The 17,543-nt window shown below is 34.2% G+C and overlaps 1 protein-coding gene across 1 annotated transcript in view; it reads right to left on the bottom strand.

Annotated features, from left to right (window-relative positions):
* Nucleotides 1-17,543, bottom strand: part of DPYD (dihydropyrimidine dehydrogenase) — an 805,636-nt gene that overhangs the window by 401,672 nt on the left and 386,421 nt on the right. The window contains exon 12 of the mRNA XM_077746119.1: nucleotides 9,379-9,563. Within this exon, the coding sequence (XP_077602245.1) occupies nucleotides 9,379-9,563 (185 nt within the window). The remainder of the gene's footprint in view (nucleotides 1-9,378; nucleotides 9,564-17,543) is intronic.

Genomic DNA, 17,543 nt, shown 5'->3' with positions numbered 1-17,543 from the left:
TGAAACATTTAAAAAAATATAGGCAGAGGGGCATTGAAGAAACAGGAGATATGAATGATGTAACTTTCAATCTTGAATTAATCACCATCTGGGACTGAAATCACTTTTTAAAAGTCAATTTAGTAATGCTAAATTGTACCTCATTAGCAACAATGACAGATAGGGATACCAATGGATGTGCATCTCATGGACTCAAATCACAAACCAACACAAGGGCAAGTCTAGTTTTCCCTGTGCCATTCCATCAACAAATCCACCAAAAGAAGTCTTAGCTCAAAGAAAGAAATGGAATACGTAGCAATGATCAGACTCCTCCTTTCTCTTCCAACTAAAATCATAACTACCATTTTGTACTTACTCTGTGGTGGGATTATGGCATGAATGTCTCCATTAGGTACTGAAATCAAAATTCATTTCACATAGTCTATTGAACTGCCATCAGATGGTAATGACTTTCTGTCACTCTTGACCTAAGGCAGATTTGAACTAGTGACCAAGAGGTTAAAGGCTCTGTATCTGATTACTAATCCCCTGAGATACCTAGTTCCCTCAACAACTACTGATTCTTTTGTACCTCAATCAAACCAAAAGAAAATACACAAAAACCACAAGAAGCAGAAAAGTAGGTCATCAATGTAAGGAATTTATGATAGTTCTGAAGAATTTGACAAACGTCTATTTAAAAATGTACCCATATAATATATACAACTGAGTAGAATCACATTAACTGTTACAGAACTTCATTGTAATCTTCATTAAAATATCATATAAGCTTCACTGTAGAGGTGGAAAACACTGTAGAAAGCTAAAACTTAAAAGACACTTGTGCTCTGGGATTTTACAGGATTACAAAAGACATTTTAGACCTAGTATGATGCCAGAATGTTTATGTGTATATCTTGTGAGTACCTTCTAAGATTATTCTGCTGTAAGAATTAGTTTCAAGGGGGATTGACAAGCTGGAAGGAATAACATAGATTCATAAATAAAATCAAAACAGTATCAGGCACCTTAACATGGATTCTTATTATAAGAATACAGCATATTAAATAAAGGATAAAGTTTTAGGAAGAAAAAGAGTATCATTTGGAAAGATGCACATAGACAAACTCACATATATCGCAGAACTATTGAAACTAAACCAAAATTAACTTTTTGTTGTTGCTGAAAGCTGACCTCAAATGGTGGCCGTGAATAAACAATACTCTGTACCATTCAACTTCAATTCAGTGACTCTTAAGGTCATCTGTAAACACAGCAACCAGAACTTTTTTTTTTAATGCTTAATGTCCCAATGTCTCCTTTCTTATTCTCTGCAGTTTCTAATAGTGTTTGAATTCCACAGAAGGAATTCTATCTGGGAGAAACCAAGTCTTCTTTCCTTTTAATTACTTGCCTATATCTGAAGAATCTCTGTATAATTTCTTTCCTTTATTTGAATTTCTATCCCTTCCTCTATTCTTTCCATATTTATTCTTCCACTAATAACGCAAATTTAAATTAATAACATGGCTAAGGATTGCTCTAATGATGTAGTCAAACCAGTAGGTTTTGAGATGATGATTCCCATATATTTGGAATAATTTTATTTAACAAAATGTCTCATTTTGATAAGATCACCTCAGAACTACCATGACTACTTCGGGGAAAATGAGCTTCTTATCTAGAATTGGAATTTAAAAGAATTTAGTCTGTATTCGATTTCCATGTTGGTTCTTAGTAGGGGATGTAGCATGGTGAGATAACATATAGCCTTTTATCCTCTACTTTTTGTAACACAAGCTGTTTATATGTTAATACTAAAACAAAGTAAATTCCCAATCTCCTAAACAATTGTATTTTGGTAAATTAGTAACATTTTTGTAAACGAGTAATAACACTTTGTAAATACATTTTGTATTAAGACTTTTCTTTGGTAAAGAAGGACCTTAGACACCTTAAAAAGTTGGTTGCATCTAACAGACTCACAGGACTGATTTCTTCTCTCCATTTCCTATGTGAGACATTCAAAGGGAGGACAAGGAGTGTTGAATCTTTGGAATGAGTAGAGTACCCTGCGTGTCTATGGACTGCCTACTCCAGCACTGAACTGCATGTTTATTCAGTCAGTGGTATGTTCCTCACCCCATTCATGTTGGTTATAAATGTAAATTAAAATCATACAAATTGAAGAGCTATATCAATGTGAAAGGAAAGGGGGCTGATTCTGTGAAAAATAAGTTGAATGTTTTCAAAAGATATAATAAAGAGGAGTTCCTGAATAAAGAAGTCATTGTGTCAAATCAGATGTAGGTTAAACAAATGAAATCACAAAAGACAACCATACGAAATCCAGAAAATTGCTTGGTATGTTTCTTGAAGATATTGCCCTGCCTTAAAAAACAAAACCAGAAGTTGTAGGCAGTGTTTTATGTATAGGTTTACACAAGAAACATGATAGAACTCTAACCCTTGGCTGCAAAAGAACTCGGCCCCGCTTTTTTTTTTTTAAAGAAAAATGAAAGGGAGAAAATATCTCTATGTTTTAAAATAAAATGATATGCTTATGTGTATATCTTTTTTACTATTTCCATTTTAACTTTTTCAAATTAATCAACTAATTACTGATTTTTTTTTCATAGAATCAGAGAACTTTTTTATTTCCTATGTTTGTTTTTTAAATGAATGTTTCCGATTTAGCCAATTTATTTTTAATGAATGTTCTGGATTTACCTATATAATTAAAATGCTGCATCTTTATCCCCAATTAACAATTAGATTTATGTCTTTAATTATATTAATTGAGCAAATTGTCCCTCTATTTTATTTCTCTGGAAGTCAGGAGATGTGGAATATTAATAATATTAGAACTTTTCTAGCCACTTACTCTGGTTAAGGTATATATGCTTTTTAAATGTTTATTTTTGAGAGAGAGAGAGAGAAAGAGAGAGAGAGAGAGAGAGAGAGAGAGAGAGAAAGCATGTGCACATGGGAGCAGGGAAGAGGGAGGGACAGAGAGAGGAGAGAGAGAATCCCCAGTAGGCTCCATGCTGTCATTGTAGGGCTTGACATAGGGCTAAAACTCGTGAGTTGTGAGATCATGAGTCATACTTGGGTCATGACCTAGGTTATTATAAACAAAAAATGTATAATGTATAATAGAGACTAAAGAAATAGCAGCAATTATTGTGACTAACAAGTAAATATAACAGGTAACTTCCAAGGAGGATGAAAACCAAGGACCACTTCTTTCATGAATCTTCTCCAATAACTCTAGCTAACATTGGTCTCTGCTCTTTGACTACTTTCATACTTACTGGTTGCAGTAAATTTAGCTTTCCGTTATATCATATATTTGTTCTCTATTTTACATGGGTAATCCTTGAATTCACACATTGTTGTAAGCACCTTTAGAGAAGGAAGGTTGATGGATTCATGTGGTTAATTTCCTTTTTTCCCAGTACAGGACTTTTTATCTATCCATCTGTCCACATACATGTGCACATGCACACAGACACAAATACACAGATTCACATATGCACACTGGTTAAATAAATGAATCCTTTGGAAAGACTCGAGTGAAAGTACAAATGAATTTTAAGAGATTTTTTGTTTGTTTGTTTAGCTATAGGCATTCTTTCAGCTACATACTCGTTATTTGGGTACACTATCAAAATTATCTCAGATATTTATAAATAAATATAATAAAAGTAATAAAAATATTTCTTATTTTTGAATAAGTAATTCTTATTTAAGCAGAAGACAAAAATCAAATATGCCTGGACTCATACTAACATCAAAGTATTATAAATAACAAAGGTGAAGTCATATAGGATCATTTATTAGTTCAACTAAATAAAGACAAATAAGTTTCATATTTAAATAATGACTTTTTTTCTGATTTCAGAAAACTTTATTTTTTTATAGGACAAGTTATTTTATTTTTATTTTTTTCCCTTCAGCCGTCATTTTAGCTTTATTTATTTATTTATTTATTTATTTTACAAATAGTTTATTGTCAAGTTGGTTTCCATATAACACCCAGTGCTCATCCCCACAAGTGCCCCTCTCCATGCCCATCCCCCTCTCCCCCCCTAAATAATGACTTTTAAAGAGAGAAATGTTGACAATTTGGAAAATATTTCTCTCTGTATTAATACAAGATCTGACAATCTCACTTTTTATGAAAACAACTGCTACCACATTATTGCCTCATTACATACCCCTAATTAAAATCCTAAACTGGGTATTCTTATCATGTTCTAACCCCAGTATAATTATAGATCTTTTCTCCCATTTTTCCTACATATTCTCTATGTTTAGGACCTCTACTAACTGAGAATGCCTTTTGGTGAAGTTAAAAGAAGCCATTGCACAGGTGCAAGGCTTAACAGAACAAACAAAAATCACCTTTGTGAAAATTCAAGGAAGGCACTCCTTCCTCTGAATAGAAGCAGCACAACAAAAGATACCATTGTTAGGTGAGTGGAGCTTGGTCAGATTTCAGCCAAGGAGTGCCCCTTCTGTGAGTACTCCTGGGCAGTGAGCAGGCTCTATAGTCTTATCTGGCAGCCACTTTGAATTCCAGTAATTCAAATCACTCATGTTTTCTTATCCTCCTCCTTTATTTGTATCTTGATTTTTGTGAAAGCCTTGCTGACTCCACATCCTGATACCCACATCCAGAGAGAATCAATCATTATCTCTTCTATGCCACCCCGTGCCTTTACATTTTTTATTACTGCATTTATTATATTGTGTTAGATGTATGTTTACACAACTGTCTTCCCTACCAGACTGTGAGATTATTAATGGCAAGCTTTATGTTTTAACTCATATTTATAAACCTTCTGATGGGTACTATCTAAAGAAGGTAGCACTGTTTTTTTAAAAAATGTGTATTGAATGAATGATTCCATGCATGAACAACTATGTTGATAGACATGTGGATGTATATGAATGAATAAATAAATGGCTAAATAAAATGCTTTTGTAATTACCTGAAATAGCTTCTTTAAATCTTCATCTGTTAAAATCCTATACTATTCTTTCTATTCACACTTTCCTATTTTGTATTTTTTTCTCTAATACCATCTTAACAACTCTAATTATCATTACTCATTTATTAATAAATAGTTTAGTTACCCCTGAAAAGACCATACCCTGAAGTGATGCAGTAACTTGCCTGAGGTCACATGGTTCAAAAGTGTTGGGACTGGGTTTAAAAATCAGAGCCTAATTTCTAACTGCTGTATTTTTTTTTTTTTTTTTTTTTTTTTTTTTACCTCTCCTCATTTATTCAGTTTGGTACTCTCTCAAAGCCAAGTGTCCTGAGTCCCAACAGCTGGTGCTCAATAAATGGTAACTGGTGAAATTAACTAATGAAATTTAAGTGGAGCTCTCTTCAATCAACTATGGGAATTACTGAAATCCCAACAGGGATATCATTAAATAATCACATGTGTCTAAAAAAGCATATTACAATAAATTCAAAATATCCAATTGTAATGATTGCACGCATGAATTAAAACTATAATGTGAGTATTAAATCATTTTTAAAGTATACTATCTAGTGTTACATTTCCTCCCAAACTAATGTAAAGCATAAGACAAGCCATGATAAACCTTCATTCATGAATACATTCAGGCATTATAATATTTTTCTTAATAAATGTTGCATTTGAAGGAAACATTATTTATTTACAGTGCTAATGAACTTCTATAACAAACTCATTAGTTTTCTTAACTCCTCTTTAAATTCCTTTAGAATGAATTATCTCACTCTATGTATTTCTATTTAATAGATGAATATACTCTTTCTTTGGAGGGCCTAACAATATACGAGCATGATCAGGGGCTTGTGTAGAGACAGATCAGTAGGCAGGCTTCCCTCAGGAAACAGAACTACAGAACACACAGGAGGGACGTGTTTCTAGAAGTAGAGGAGGACGTAAAGGCTGAAGGACAGGTAGGATCTAGACAGATGAAATGAGTGGAGTAGGGGAAAGGCCCAGAATCAGGAGAAATTTTGGTATGCTGGGGGAAATTCAAGTTGGCATCACAAGCTAAGGACTTTGGGCTTTATCTTGACTGCAAACATGAGCCTCTGAAGGGTTTTACATGAGGAAATTAGGATCAAACTTGTACTCTAGAAAGATGACTTTGGCTGCAGTATAGGCTCATTGGATTTGACAAGGGAAAAAGTGAAGGCAATTTGAAGAGGCGATAGAGGCCAGAACTAAGTTAATGACAGTGTGGAGAAATAAAAATCTCACTTTGTCTATGTGCTTTTTTAGTCTTATCGCTGCTTAGCACTTTGCAACCAACAGGCAGGGAGGTAGAAGTGTTGATTTTACTTGACAGAGATTTTACCTGCTTTCCATTTCTATTCCATCTTTAAAATGCAATTCAACACTTTGTTTGACTTTGAAGTCTAAATCCTTCAGCCAAATCCAAAACTCTTACTGGTCACAAATTTTTTATTTTATATTTCAAACACTATCATTCTTAGCAATATGTATTTTTAAAGCACGTGCACTTTTCTTTTTCATCATACCTCAAAGTCTGTTTCTTTTGTAAGTGGAAGCTAAGTAAAATGATTGCTCATTCTTTTTCAGTACACATTTATTACATTTAGGGAAGTAAAAAGATTAAAGTCAAAAGGAAAACATCCTTAGAAATCATTTCAGATGATAATTGTGAAGTACTACAAAACCACCATAATCACAGATATAGTAAATATTCTCTATGTACTTTAATTTCAAAGCTATATGTAGATTTAAAGATTTAGAAACATTAACACATGCCTTTTCCACTGTCCTGCATTCAATTTCACCTTTCAGTTCTCTTTAGCATTTCTGCCTTCCCACCATTTTTAGCTCTGCAAACTGAATTCATGGGTTCACTGAGTTTCATCAGGCCTAGCACAAGAGCCTTCTCTGTCAACTCCTGACTCTACTTTCATTTCTTCAAGAAGTTAACAGACTGGTCAGTGAGATGTCTGGTCAACCAAAAATTGTATTCAGCCCAAAAAACAAGCAAATTAAAATAACTGTATGAAAGAGTCTTTACAGAGATCAATTGACCAGATACATATAACAGAGAGAAGAGGGAAAAAAACTGAATAAAAGTTCATAAGATTATACAACAGTTTTATTTTATATTGAGAAAATGTGTGTGTGTGTGTGTGTGTGAACACACTAGTGTAAATCTTCCAACCATATTTTCTTAAGAAGTATCTCTTATTCTGAGGCTGTGTTATTTCCTACTTCTCTCATAAACTTCCTTACTAATATATTTCTTGTATACGTAACATAGTAAATGTTATAACATATGTTTGAGTGCTTACTTTAATGCCATTACACAGTAAAATAAGAAGCTGTCAGCCCTATTTGGGTTTTCAAAATTGATTTTGAAAACTGTATTAGTCTGAGCAATCTAGAAATTGGTAATCTAGAAGTCTGAAGGCAGGCACCTGGGTGGCTCAGTCAGTGAAGTGACCAGCTTTGGCTCAGGTCATGATCTCACAGTCTGAGTTCGAACTCCGCATTGGGCTGTGCTGACAACTCTGAGCCTAGAGTCTGCTTCAGATTTTGTGTCTCCCTCTCTCTCTGTCCCTCCCCCGCTTACACTCTGTCTCTGTCTCTCAAAAACAAATACACATTAAAAAAAACCAAAAAACCCAGAAGTCTGAAGAACACTGATGTAGAGGATTTGAAGCTAGTTATCAGAAATGTTAAAGGAGGGGGAACAGGTTCAGAAGAGCATATTTAGTTTAACAGCAGCAAATGAGAAGCGTAGGTAACCAAGAGGAGATGTTCAGTGAGTCTGAATTATACATCAGCACACGAGTAAAGATTTCCAGTGGACAGCTGGAAAACAGAAGAACACAGATGGAAATACAGATGAGGGAGTTAAGCAAGTGAAGGTGCAATGGAGAGCCTTGAGAGTACTATGACAATAAGAGTAAAATGAGGAAACAGAACTACAGGGTGATAAGTTTTATGACAGAAAGAGCAAAAGGAGTTAATTCAGGAGTCCATCCTGGGTAGTCAAAGAGCTCCTCTGTGTACTTCTGAAGCTACGAGAATCTCCAAAGTACAGGTACTACATGCAGAGACTGGAGCTGGAGCCACATCCGGATTTTCTGTTTTGGGTTTTCAGGTTTCTGCCTGTTAAAATTGCATTCCTTTTCCTTTTTTTTTTTTTTTTCCTAGCCTAGTTCCTTCTGACTTCTGACTGACTTGGACAGCATTATTAATTTTACATTTGTCATCTCCATAACACAGTATTTCCTAAAACACTTTTGTCTCTATGTTATGACCCAGAGGCTCATTACACCTGTTCTTAGAGCCCTGTATTTCTGGGATAGCTCACTGTGGCCAGGCCACAGCATCCCAACCCCTACTACTAAGAGACGCTGGGCTGAGCTGGGAATAGGTTAGCGAATTGAGCATAAAAAAGCATGATATAATCAATACTCGGTACAGGATCTACCTAGAAGGTAAGTAGTTCCTGCCCAGGTTACAGAAAAGGTAGGAGGACAACCAGAAAAGACTAACCCGTCATGGCAAAGTGGAAGAAAAAGTAAATTTTGTTAGCATGTGAGAAACAAACAAAAGAAACTGAAAGAAGAGAGGCAAGACAGCATGTTATGAATAGAGCCTTTCCTGACTAGGAAAAAAGAAAAATTTTATTAACAAGAGCAAACTTTTCCAGAAACATTATATCTAGAGGAGATCATTATATTTATGTTTAATTAATTATAGAGCAAGAAGAAAACAAAGTGTTTTGTCAAAAAGTAAGACACCTGAGATCTAGTAATTATGGCTTTTTTCCCCAAGACCCTTTAGTTATTATAAGAGTATGTTTGACTTTATACTTTGTCATTTTTACATTCTGCATTTGTATCATAAAACTAAATAGTGAAAAATTACAATTGAAATTTATAAAATACTTATTTTTCCAATTAGGTACATATAATTTGGGAAGTGGATAGAAACTCATCTGATTCAAATGGACAGACAACATAGTTTTCCTGACTGTGTAAGATTGTTAGGAATATAGATCTTACCTGCCATCATACTGTGCACATCTAAATTTGATAAATGTTTTATCTATGTCTTTAATCCATTGATAAATATTTTGAACACAGCAGAACTGGTAAATTCATGCCATTTCCTTGTAGAAATGCACACTGAATTCTCAATCAACTAAACAGTTCTGCTATCTAGTCCATGTTAAAAAATTTTTATCCAACTAAATATATGTATGTAACATATTTCATATGTGGTTATTATATGTCATATATACACACTCTGATGAATGGGTAGCAAAAATAAATGAAGAAATATGTATTCATTGGAAAAAATATAGTTGAAAGTGTTGGCAAATGCTTACCTGTAAATACTTGTGAATGTACCAAGAAGCCTGCTTTCCATCATTCACTGATTCCACAGTAGTGTTAGCAACACCAACAATATCACCACCTGCAAACACCCATGGTTCACTGGTTTGCATAGTTTCTGGATCTACTTCTGGGAGATTCCATCTGTTAAATTTTAGAGGGCTCAAGGCTTCTTTTACTGCAAGAAAAAAAGTGAAAGACAAGAGGCAATGACTTATCTGTGTATCATGTAAAAATAATTTGAAAATTTTAAAAAATTATGACTTAATTATTGTTCTAGGGATTCAAACAACTGTTTTTAATGAACCATAAAAATGGAAAGTTAATTAAATAGCCGAGTTAACAATATATTCAAAGCATACTGACTCAACCAATTCAAAGATACTTCATAGGTAGGTATTAAAGACTATGTATTTGGGCAATATTTCAGATCTGGTATTTATGTCTAAGAAGTACAGATCCATGAAGAAAGAAAGTACAACCATTCACATATGTTAATGTGTATATAATCTATTTAAATCCTTTTAAATGAATATAAAATGAATTTTCTAAAATTTTATTTGTCCATACCATTATTTTCACAAATATGTTATTATTCATAAGATCCTAAATTTGTTCCTGTGTGTCACAGATATAAGTTATATTGTAAATTTGGGTCAATGGCTAGTCCTCTTTCACAACAAGAAATTTTATGAACAAAACAAAGCAAAGCCTTCTACATTTTCTCCAAATTACTTGCACCTAATGCTAAGCAATTTAATGGACCCAGAATACAGCTATATAAGCCATCAATTTCTGTTTATTTTATACAAATCAACAAATGCAAACACTACCATTAGTTCCCTGTGGAAACTGCTTTATAAAAGAATTTTATGTTATTTGCTGTGTGCCAATGAATCTAAATGTGTCATGGAAAAGGAAGAGTGTAGGTTCCTTTAAGAAAAATATCCAAAGGAATCTTTGAGTAGACACATAATCTTCAGATTTGGAAGAGATCAAAGAATATAAGTTATAGAAAGCGTTCAACAAGAGAAGGGCATAAAGGTAGATAGCACCGTATATAAAGGAGCAAACAGAGACAGTGTTTAGGATTAAATGTTCTCTCCAGGTTTTCCTGTCATGGATTTTAAGTACAGCATCTCAAGACAGGCTTATGGAGCTAGTCTTTAATTCAAATGAGAATGTAACAACTTAAACTAAAGAGACTGTAAAATTTTGAAACACAAAAGTTAGCTGTTCAACAGATTAATGAGTTAGTTTAAAAGAAAATAAGCAAATGTTTAAAAAATTTTAATCTGATATCTAAAACCATTTTTCTGAACAAAAATGGAAAAACAAGACATAAAAATAAATCTTTGTAGTTTTTCTACTTGAAGAATATCAGAATTTTAGAAAACTATTGAGGAATTACTTTGTGTGTTCCCTACAAGACTGTAGGTTCCTTGAGAATAACAATGTGTCCATGCTGCTGGCTACTGCACCACAGAGCATTGTACAGTACTTGTAGAGAAGGAGACAAACAATTGAGTAGATGAGTGAATGAATGAACAAATGAATGAATAGCTGGATTAATGCTATTGTGCTCAGGTTTTTATTCAAAAATCTGATACTGTTTATAACTCTGATGTGATTTCACCTTTCATCGAGAGTAAAATTAAATATTCATGTAATTATTTTCAACACAGAATGGCATTTTGAGAAGATTTTTCTAATGTCTTTAAAGGTCACATGAAAAGATACCTTTATCGTTTGTTCCCCATCTCATAACAGATCATCACTACCATCTGTTGACAGTTATTTGAGTTGCAATAAAGTCCTTAGTGAGCGTGGCTTGTCGGTTCAACTTATGATAATAATGGTCACTGGAACATACCATCATTGAATGGTTTATGTAATGGTAGATAGAATAAAAAATAATTTTCCTACATAAGTAATGACCTTATTTGTCCAAGGCTTTCACACAACTTTGCTCTATATAGAGAACTGAACTGAAGATTTTTAAATGAGAAGGAATTCAAAATTATTTCACCAGGAGATCAAAACCCTTTTATACATATTTCTTATTTATTTTACAGGAGTATCCTTGAAGGTTAGCACAGATTTTACTCTAAGCTTGAGCAAGGTAGGGATTATGCCTTAGTTATCTTTGATTTCCCATAGCAGCTATTAGAGTCAAAGACATATACACTGTGAAGTTATTGAAGCTTAAGCTTCAGGCTCTCTCACTTGTCCTCTTTTAAGGTGCTGTACCTAAATTTAAATTTGTAATTTTTTTCTTTTTTATAAAAGAATCCTCAAATTATCTAAGCTTCAGGCCTCATAAAACTGGAATTTCGCATTAAATACAGTACATTATACAAATAGGTGCTGAATAAATGCTTACTGAATTAAACTGAAGTTCTTGAGTAATGTGTTTTACAATTTCTTATGTCTTAAAAATGTAAAGTGTGATTTACTTTAATATTAGAGCTCTATCACAAACTCAGTCAATAGTAGTTAGAAGATGTTACTATAAGTTTAATAAGTAAATCTTGCATTTCTTAAAATATTTAGCAACAATACCATAAGCTACTCTAAGATCATTTACTTGTGATTTCAAAAGCACTATTCTATTCATGGGCCTTTCCATTATGTATGTACTATATTATTTTATGTCTCTACACATTTATACATACTCCTGTCTACTTTTGAAAATATGCTTTTTCCTCAATATTTGATTCATTTATATCTTGAAGTCTCGGGCCTGAATATTAACTGTTTTAATTATTTTATCCTTTGTGATATCCAGCTAACCTCGCTAATAATCAACCTCGCAAACAACTCTTTGACACAGTGTTCCAAAATAGACAGGGCGCCTGGGTGGCTCAGTTGGTTGGGTGGCCGACTTTGGCTCTGGTCATGATCTCCTGGTCCTGGGTTGGAGCCATGCACAGGGCCCTCTGCTGACAGCTCAGAGACTAGAGCCTGCTGCAGATTCTGTGATTCCCTCTCTCTCTGCCCCTCCCCCGCTCAAGCTCTGTCTCTCTCTGTCTCAAAAATAAAATAAACATTAAAAAAAATTTCAAAATAGAAAAGGATTTTTCTTTTGTTTGGAAAATTATTTCAGCCTGCTTTTAAAAACTATCTATTCAATTTTCCCCCTAAATCTTTTTAGATGCTTTTAAGTTTAGCATTTCCACAGCTTCATTTAAAAAATAAATACAGGGGTGCCTAGGGGGGTCAGTTGGTTAAGAATCTGACTTAGGCTCAGGTCATGATCTCACAGTTTGTGGGTTCGAGCCCCGCATCGGGTTCTGTGCAGGCAGCTCAGAGCCTGGAGCCTATTTAGGATTCTGTGTCTCCCTCTCTCTCTGCCCCTCCCCTGCTCATGCTCTATCTCTCTTGGTTTCAAAAATAAATAAAAACTATAAAATTTTTAAAAAATAGAAAAAAATGAGGTCAAGCAGTTGGTTATGGTGTTATTAAATATTACAGCAAAGCTTATATCAATCAAAATGGAGACCTACTTTTAATATCTAACATTTTGACTTGTCGATACTCACAAAGGATCTTTGGAAAAACAAAGCATGGACAAATTTATATGAATATAAAATTCTACAGTAGGTTGAAAAAATGTTTTCTGTCAGTGGCACTAAGCATCTAATGCAAGAATGAGTATTCATTACAACTTCAACATCAAATGATTAGGATCATTTCCCTGTTGGTACAGTGGCCTCTATATTTAAGTAGATGATCTATATCTGTGTGTGTGTGTGTGTGTGTGTGTGTGTGTGTGTTTCACCCTTTACAATAAAATGGAGGGAAAGGAATAGGGGGAGATAATCTATCAATTTATTGAAACTTTGACTCAATTTATGGATCCAAATAACACCTTTCATGATTTAAACCACTCTTTTGAGATGTAGTTATTTCTATTATTTAACCACATTTTGTAAGCTCTAAAGTATTCAATTCAGAACTCAAATCAATGATTCAGTGAAAAAAAAATCCATGTGCATTTTATGCATTTGTGAGAAAGAAGTTCATTTATTTAGCTTCTTCTTATGAGGAAGACTTTCATCTTCTTCATCATTGTGACTATCCTATGAACTCCTCACAGCTCACTTACATCTTTGCTGATACATTTAACTTGAAATACAATGAAAATAAATCTCAGAAGCATATCTTCTTTTCTGCCTTTATCTAGCTTGGAAGGAGTGAAAGCATAAGTGGGTGAAAAATGTATATTTACATTTGCAAACCAAATAACTGCTTGCCATTTCCTATGAAGTGTTAAATGAATATTAATAGAAGGATTGTATTTTTTTCTTCCTTGTTTGTAAAATAACGGGAGTGAGTAGAGAGGGATTTTCCATTATGATATGCACACTTTTCCCACAGATTTCCATGAGATTGCATCTTGATGGAGACTGCAGCATATGTCCCAATAGCTCCATAGTTGAACAGAAAAAGAACTTGAAAAAGAACCCTAAAACATGCTTATTCACAGTCTGTATTATTCTGCAAATGGGAGAGAGATGTGTTAAGTGATATGGTGCCTGGAATTTTATGCGGTCTTTAAAAAGAATGAAAACATCCTTAATTCATACCAAACATTCAAGATTTATGTTAATTTTCTGCTTTAATTACTACTATGTTAGAATGAGCTTATTTAAAAAACAAAGACACTCTGAGGTAGCTTTAAAACAAGAAATGGTTTTGAAATAGGAACTTTTAGTCAATTTAATGTTATGCATGAAATGATTTTTTTATATAGACTTAATTGTATTGTGACACACAAGTTCTTCAATAAGCCACAGCTTAAAATTGCAGAAACCGTCCCTCAGGGACACATCACTAGCAGATGCAGATTGCCAAGGTCAATTAAACTGATGTAGCTGTGCTGTCATATACGTAGAAGAGAAACCCACAAGCATATGACAAGTATATTTCTCAGTATTTATAAAAAGATGTCAAGAATGTTATATTTTAGTACATAAATATAAATTAATTCTGCATAAACAATAAAACAATACAACAGGAATCATAATGAAGAAGGATTATTAGTATTCTTTGAAGTGTTTGATATGCTATAAAACAATGGGGGGATAAAAAATTTCAACACTTATAATAAAATGATATCTTGAAAACATGGATGAATTCATCTATATGCTTGTTGTTTAATTTTGCATAGTCTATTAGCCAACAGGACTGAAACACAATGAAACAAAAAGGCGAGGTGAGGCAATAATCTCGGTAATTCAGAGCTGAAAGCAAAATCTCACCAAGAGCAAATGAATTCTAATTACAGGGCCAGGATATCAGAGTTCTGTTTCAATAGAATAACCTGGCGTAAGGAAGGGGGAGAATCAGAGAATGCCTTCCACTAAGAATATCAAGTCTGGATGGCATGAGCTTTTCTTCACATCTCCCTTCTGGCTGTAAGTATTTCAATCAATATGCAATCCATTCACAAACACAATGGAACTCACAGTGAAGATTCCTCATTGTCCTTCTGTAAACCCCTCAAAAGTTAACCTTGATTCTGTACCTTCCCATTCCTCCAGGACCTCAAATATCATCTCTTTCTCTCTTTAGAATATTGTATTTCTCCTATTTCTCTTCTCAACTTCTATTCTGAAAAACTTTAGTTTTGGCATGGTTCTCTTTTCTCACTCTAACCTCTTCCTTTACCTAATTTTAGGGTAATTTATACTGACTACCTTCTTTCTTCACCACCCAATTAATTATTTCTCTCAGTCTGCCCCTTTAATGAAAATACGATCTCCATGGTCCCCAAATTCTGTAACCGCAGTCCTCCCTTATGCCTTCCTGTAGCATCTAATACTTGTATCACATTAATTTTAATCTCTTTCTTTGATTTGCAGAATGCTACTATATGCAGGATCTCCTTATCTTTAATATTTCCTTCTTGGGCTCTGGCTCCTCCTCATCTCATCTTCCTCTTCCCAGCTCAGTCATGTGTCTTTAACTTCATCTCTATGAAAATGACTTCAAACACAACCTTGAGCTCTTTTATTCTGGCACTTTTAGTTGCCTATTAGAGATTCCAGTGTGGGTGTTGTATTGTTCCTTCCAAATCATCACATCTAAAACCCAGTTCACAAACTTCTCCTGGGCCTTTCACCATTTCATGATTAATGTTAGTAAGCTTGCTCTTTCATGTCTTTTACTTATTGTGACCACTATGTATACCTTTTCTCTTCTCCTCAAACTTGTGATGGACTCAGTTCTTTTTTCTTCTCCCTGCTGTCAGGAGAAGACCTTGTCTCATATTTTATAAAGATTATAGAGGCTATTATATGGGAACTCACTGGTCTTCCCATTGCCCATACGATAAACTTACTGGATCTGTAGCCACTCCCTCTCGTCTTTCTTATTTATAACAATTAAAGAGCTCTCCTTATCAAAGGCCAGAACCTGCACTTGAGCCCTATAATCCTATCCTCTCATTTTATGTAATCTAGGGATTTTCTCCCTAGATTGCATATTCTATTATCATCCACTCCCTCTGAATTGTTTCTCATAAGCATATATGTACATGTCCAGTATCTCCCATTTTAAAATCATTCCAGATCTGCATTTGCCTCCCAAAACTTCACTAAAAACTCTTCTCACTAATATGATTAATTAGCTCTAGGTTGCCACATCCAGTGACTCTTCTCAGTGCTCCTTGTTTCAGGAAAGACTAGGGGTGAGGTGAGTGAGGCACCCAAAGAAAAAAAAAAACTTCAGAAGATTCTTATGCTCAGGACCTTAGGCTCAGGTACAGGCAAGCACCTCACTTATCTCACCTTAATTGTGGCACTGCATTTCTCCATTTTCCACCCGTATTTAACAGATGACCACTTCTTCCTCATAAATGTCCCTTAGCTTGGCTTCAATGACACAACACTTTCTGATTTTCCACCTGCCTCCACGATCACTCTTTAATCTCCACGGCTTCTTTTTCCTACCCTTCTTTCTCAAAGTACCTAGAAATAAATCCTAAAAAATCTTAGCATAATCTTTAAATCTTCTCTCTCCAATAATCTCAACATCTAATTGGTTACCATGTTCTGACAATTCATCCAAAGGAAACTCTCCTAGCTACTTCTTACATCTCATATTATCTTCACTTAATGAAGAACATTAAAAAAAATCAGTATTTACTGACCCCTTGTATGATGCAGGTATGATACTGTACAATTTCATATAATAATCTCATTTAGACCACAAAACAACTCTTTAAGGTAGGTATTAACATCTTAAATATAGCTAAAGGGCGGCAGAGCTGGTATTCAAATCCAGTTATTTCTGACTCCAAAGCCCTCCTTGCCACTGACCTTTGGTGTGGCGGCAAGAAAAAGTCAGGAATGGGCCAACAAGAGTCTCTTAAAGCTTCACAACTGGGGACCATAGGAGGAACTAAAATGAATCAGAAGGGATTGGAAAAACAGCAACAAATTCTAATCTTGACCAGCTTTACAGAAAACAGCATTTAGGTCAACTCTTCCAGTAGAAGCTTTTCATTTCTCTTTTTGGTAAATTAACCACAAGCATTTTCTGTTAACCTAGTCACTATGTGACTTCATTTTAGTTTTTTGCTTTGCCTCCACCATTCCTTGTGTTTAGGGACCATACCTGAGTCAGCTTCCTCCCCAGCATCTAGCACAAACTGGTACATAAGAGAGACTCCATGAATGTTTTTTGGTTGAAGAAAATGTAATAGTTGTCCATTCCATTTATTTAGCACTCATATTACCCTGTTTTGATTATTCTTCCTGTGCATAATATTTCCACAATAAGAGAAAGCTCATTGTGGAGAGGAAATACAAATATTTTCCTTTTAAAAAAAAGCTTCAAAAAAAACCTTTCTATAGTGACAAACACACTGACCAGGAAGAATATGCCCTTGGTTAATTTCTTTTGATTAATTTAACTATTCCAATTTTCCTATTGTTATTACATAATGTTCAGTTTATATATGCTGGTAGAATTTAGGCAGTGGGAAAGTATAGATTTAATTTTCCTTCTCTCCATGCTTAGAACAAGATTAAACTCCCAAGTTAAATACGAATAAAAAAAAAAGAAAGAAAGAAAAAAGAAAAAAGAAAAGGAAAGAAAAGAAAATGGATATCAATACTAGCCTTTAGCAACTCCTTTTGTTTTACTTGTA

Source organism: Crocuta crocuta, unplaced genomic scaffold, assembly GCF_008692635.1.
Source record: "Crocuta crocuta isolate KB4526 unplaced genomic scaffold, BGI_CrCroc_1.0 scaffold48, whole genome shotgun sequence".
In the NCBI taxonomy this organism is placed as follows: domain Eukaryota; kingdom Metazoa; phylum Chordata; class Mammalia; order Carnivora; family Hyaenidae; genus Crocuta; species Crocuta crocuta.
Note: the sequence above shows the minus strand (reverse complement) of the source record. Positions and strands in the feature narration are given on the sequence as shown.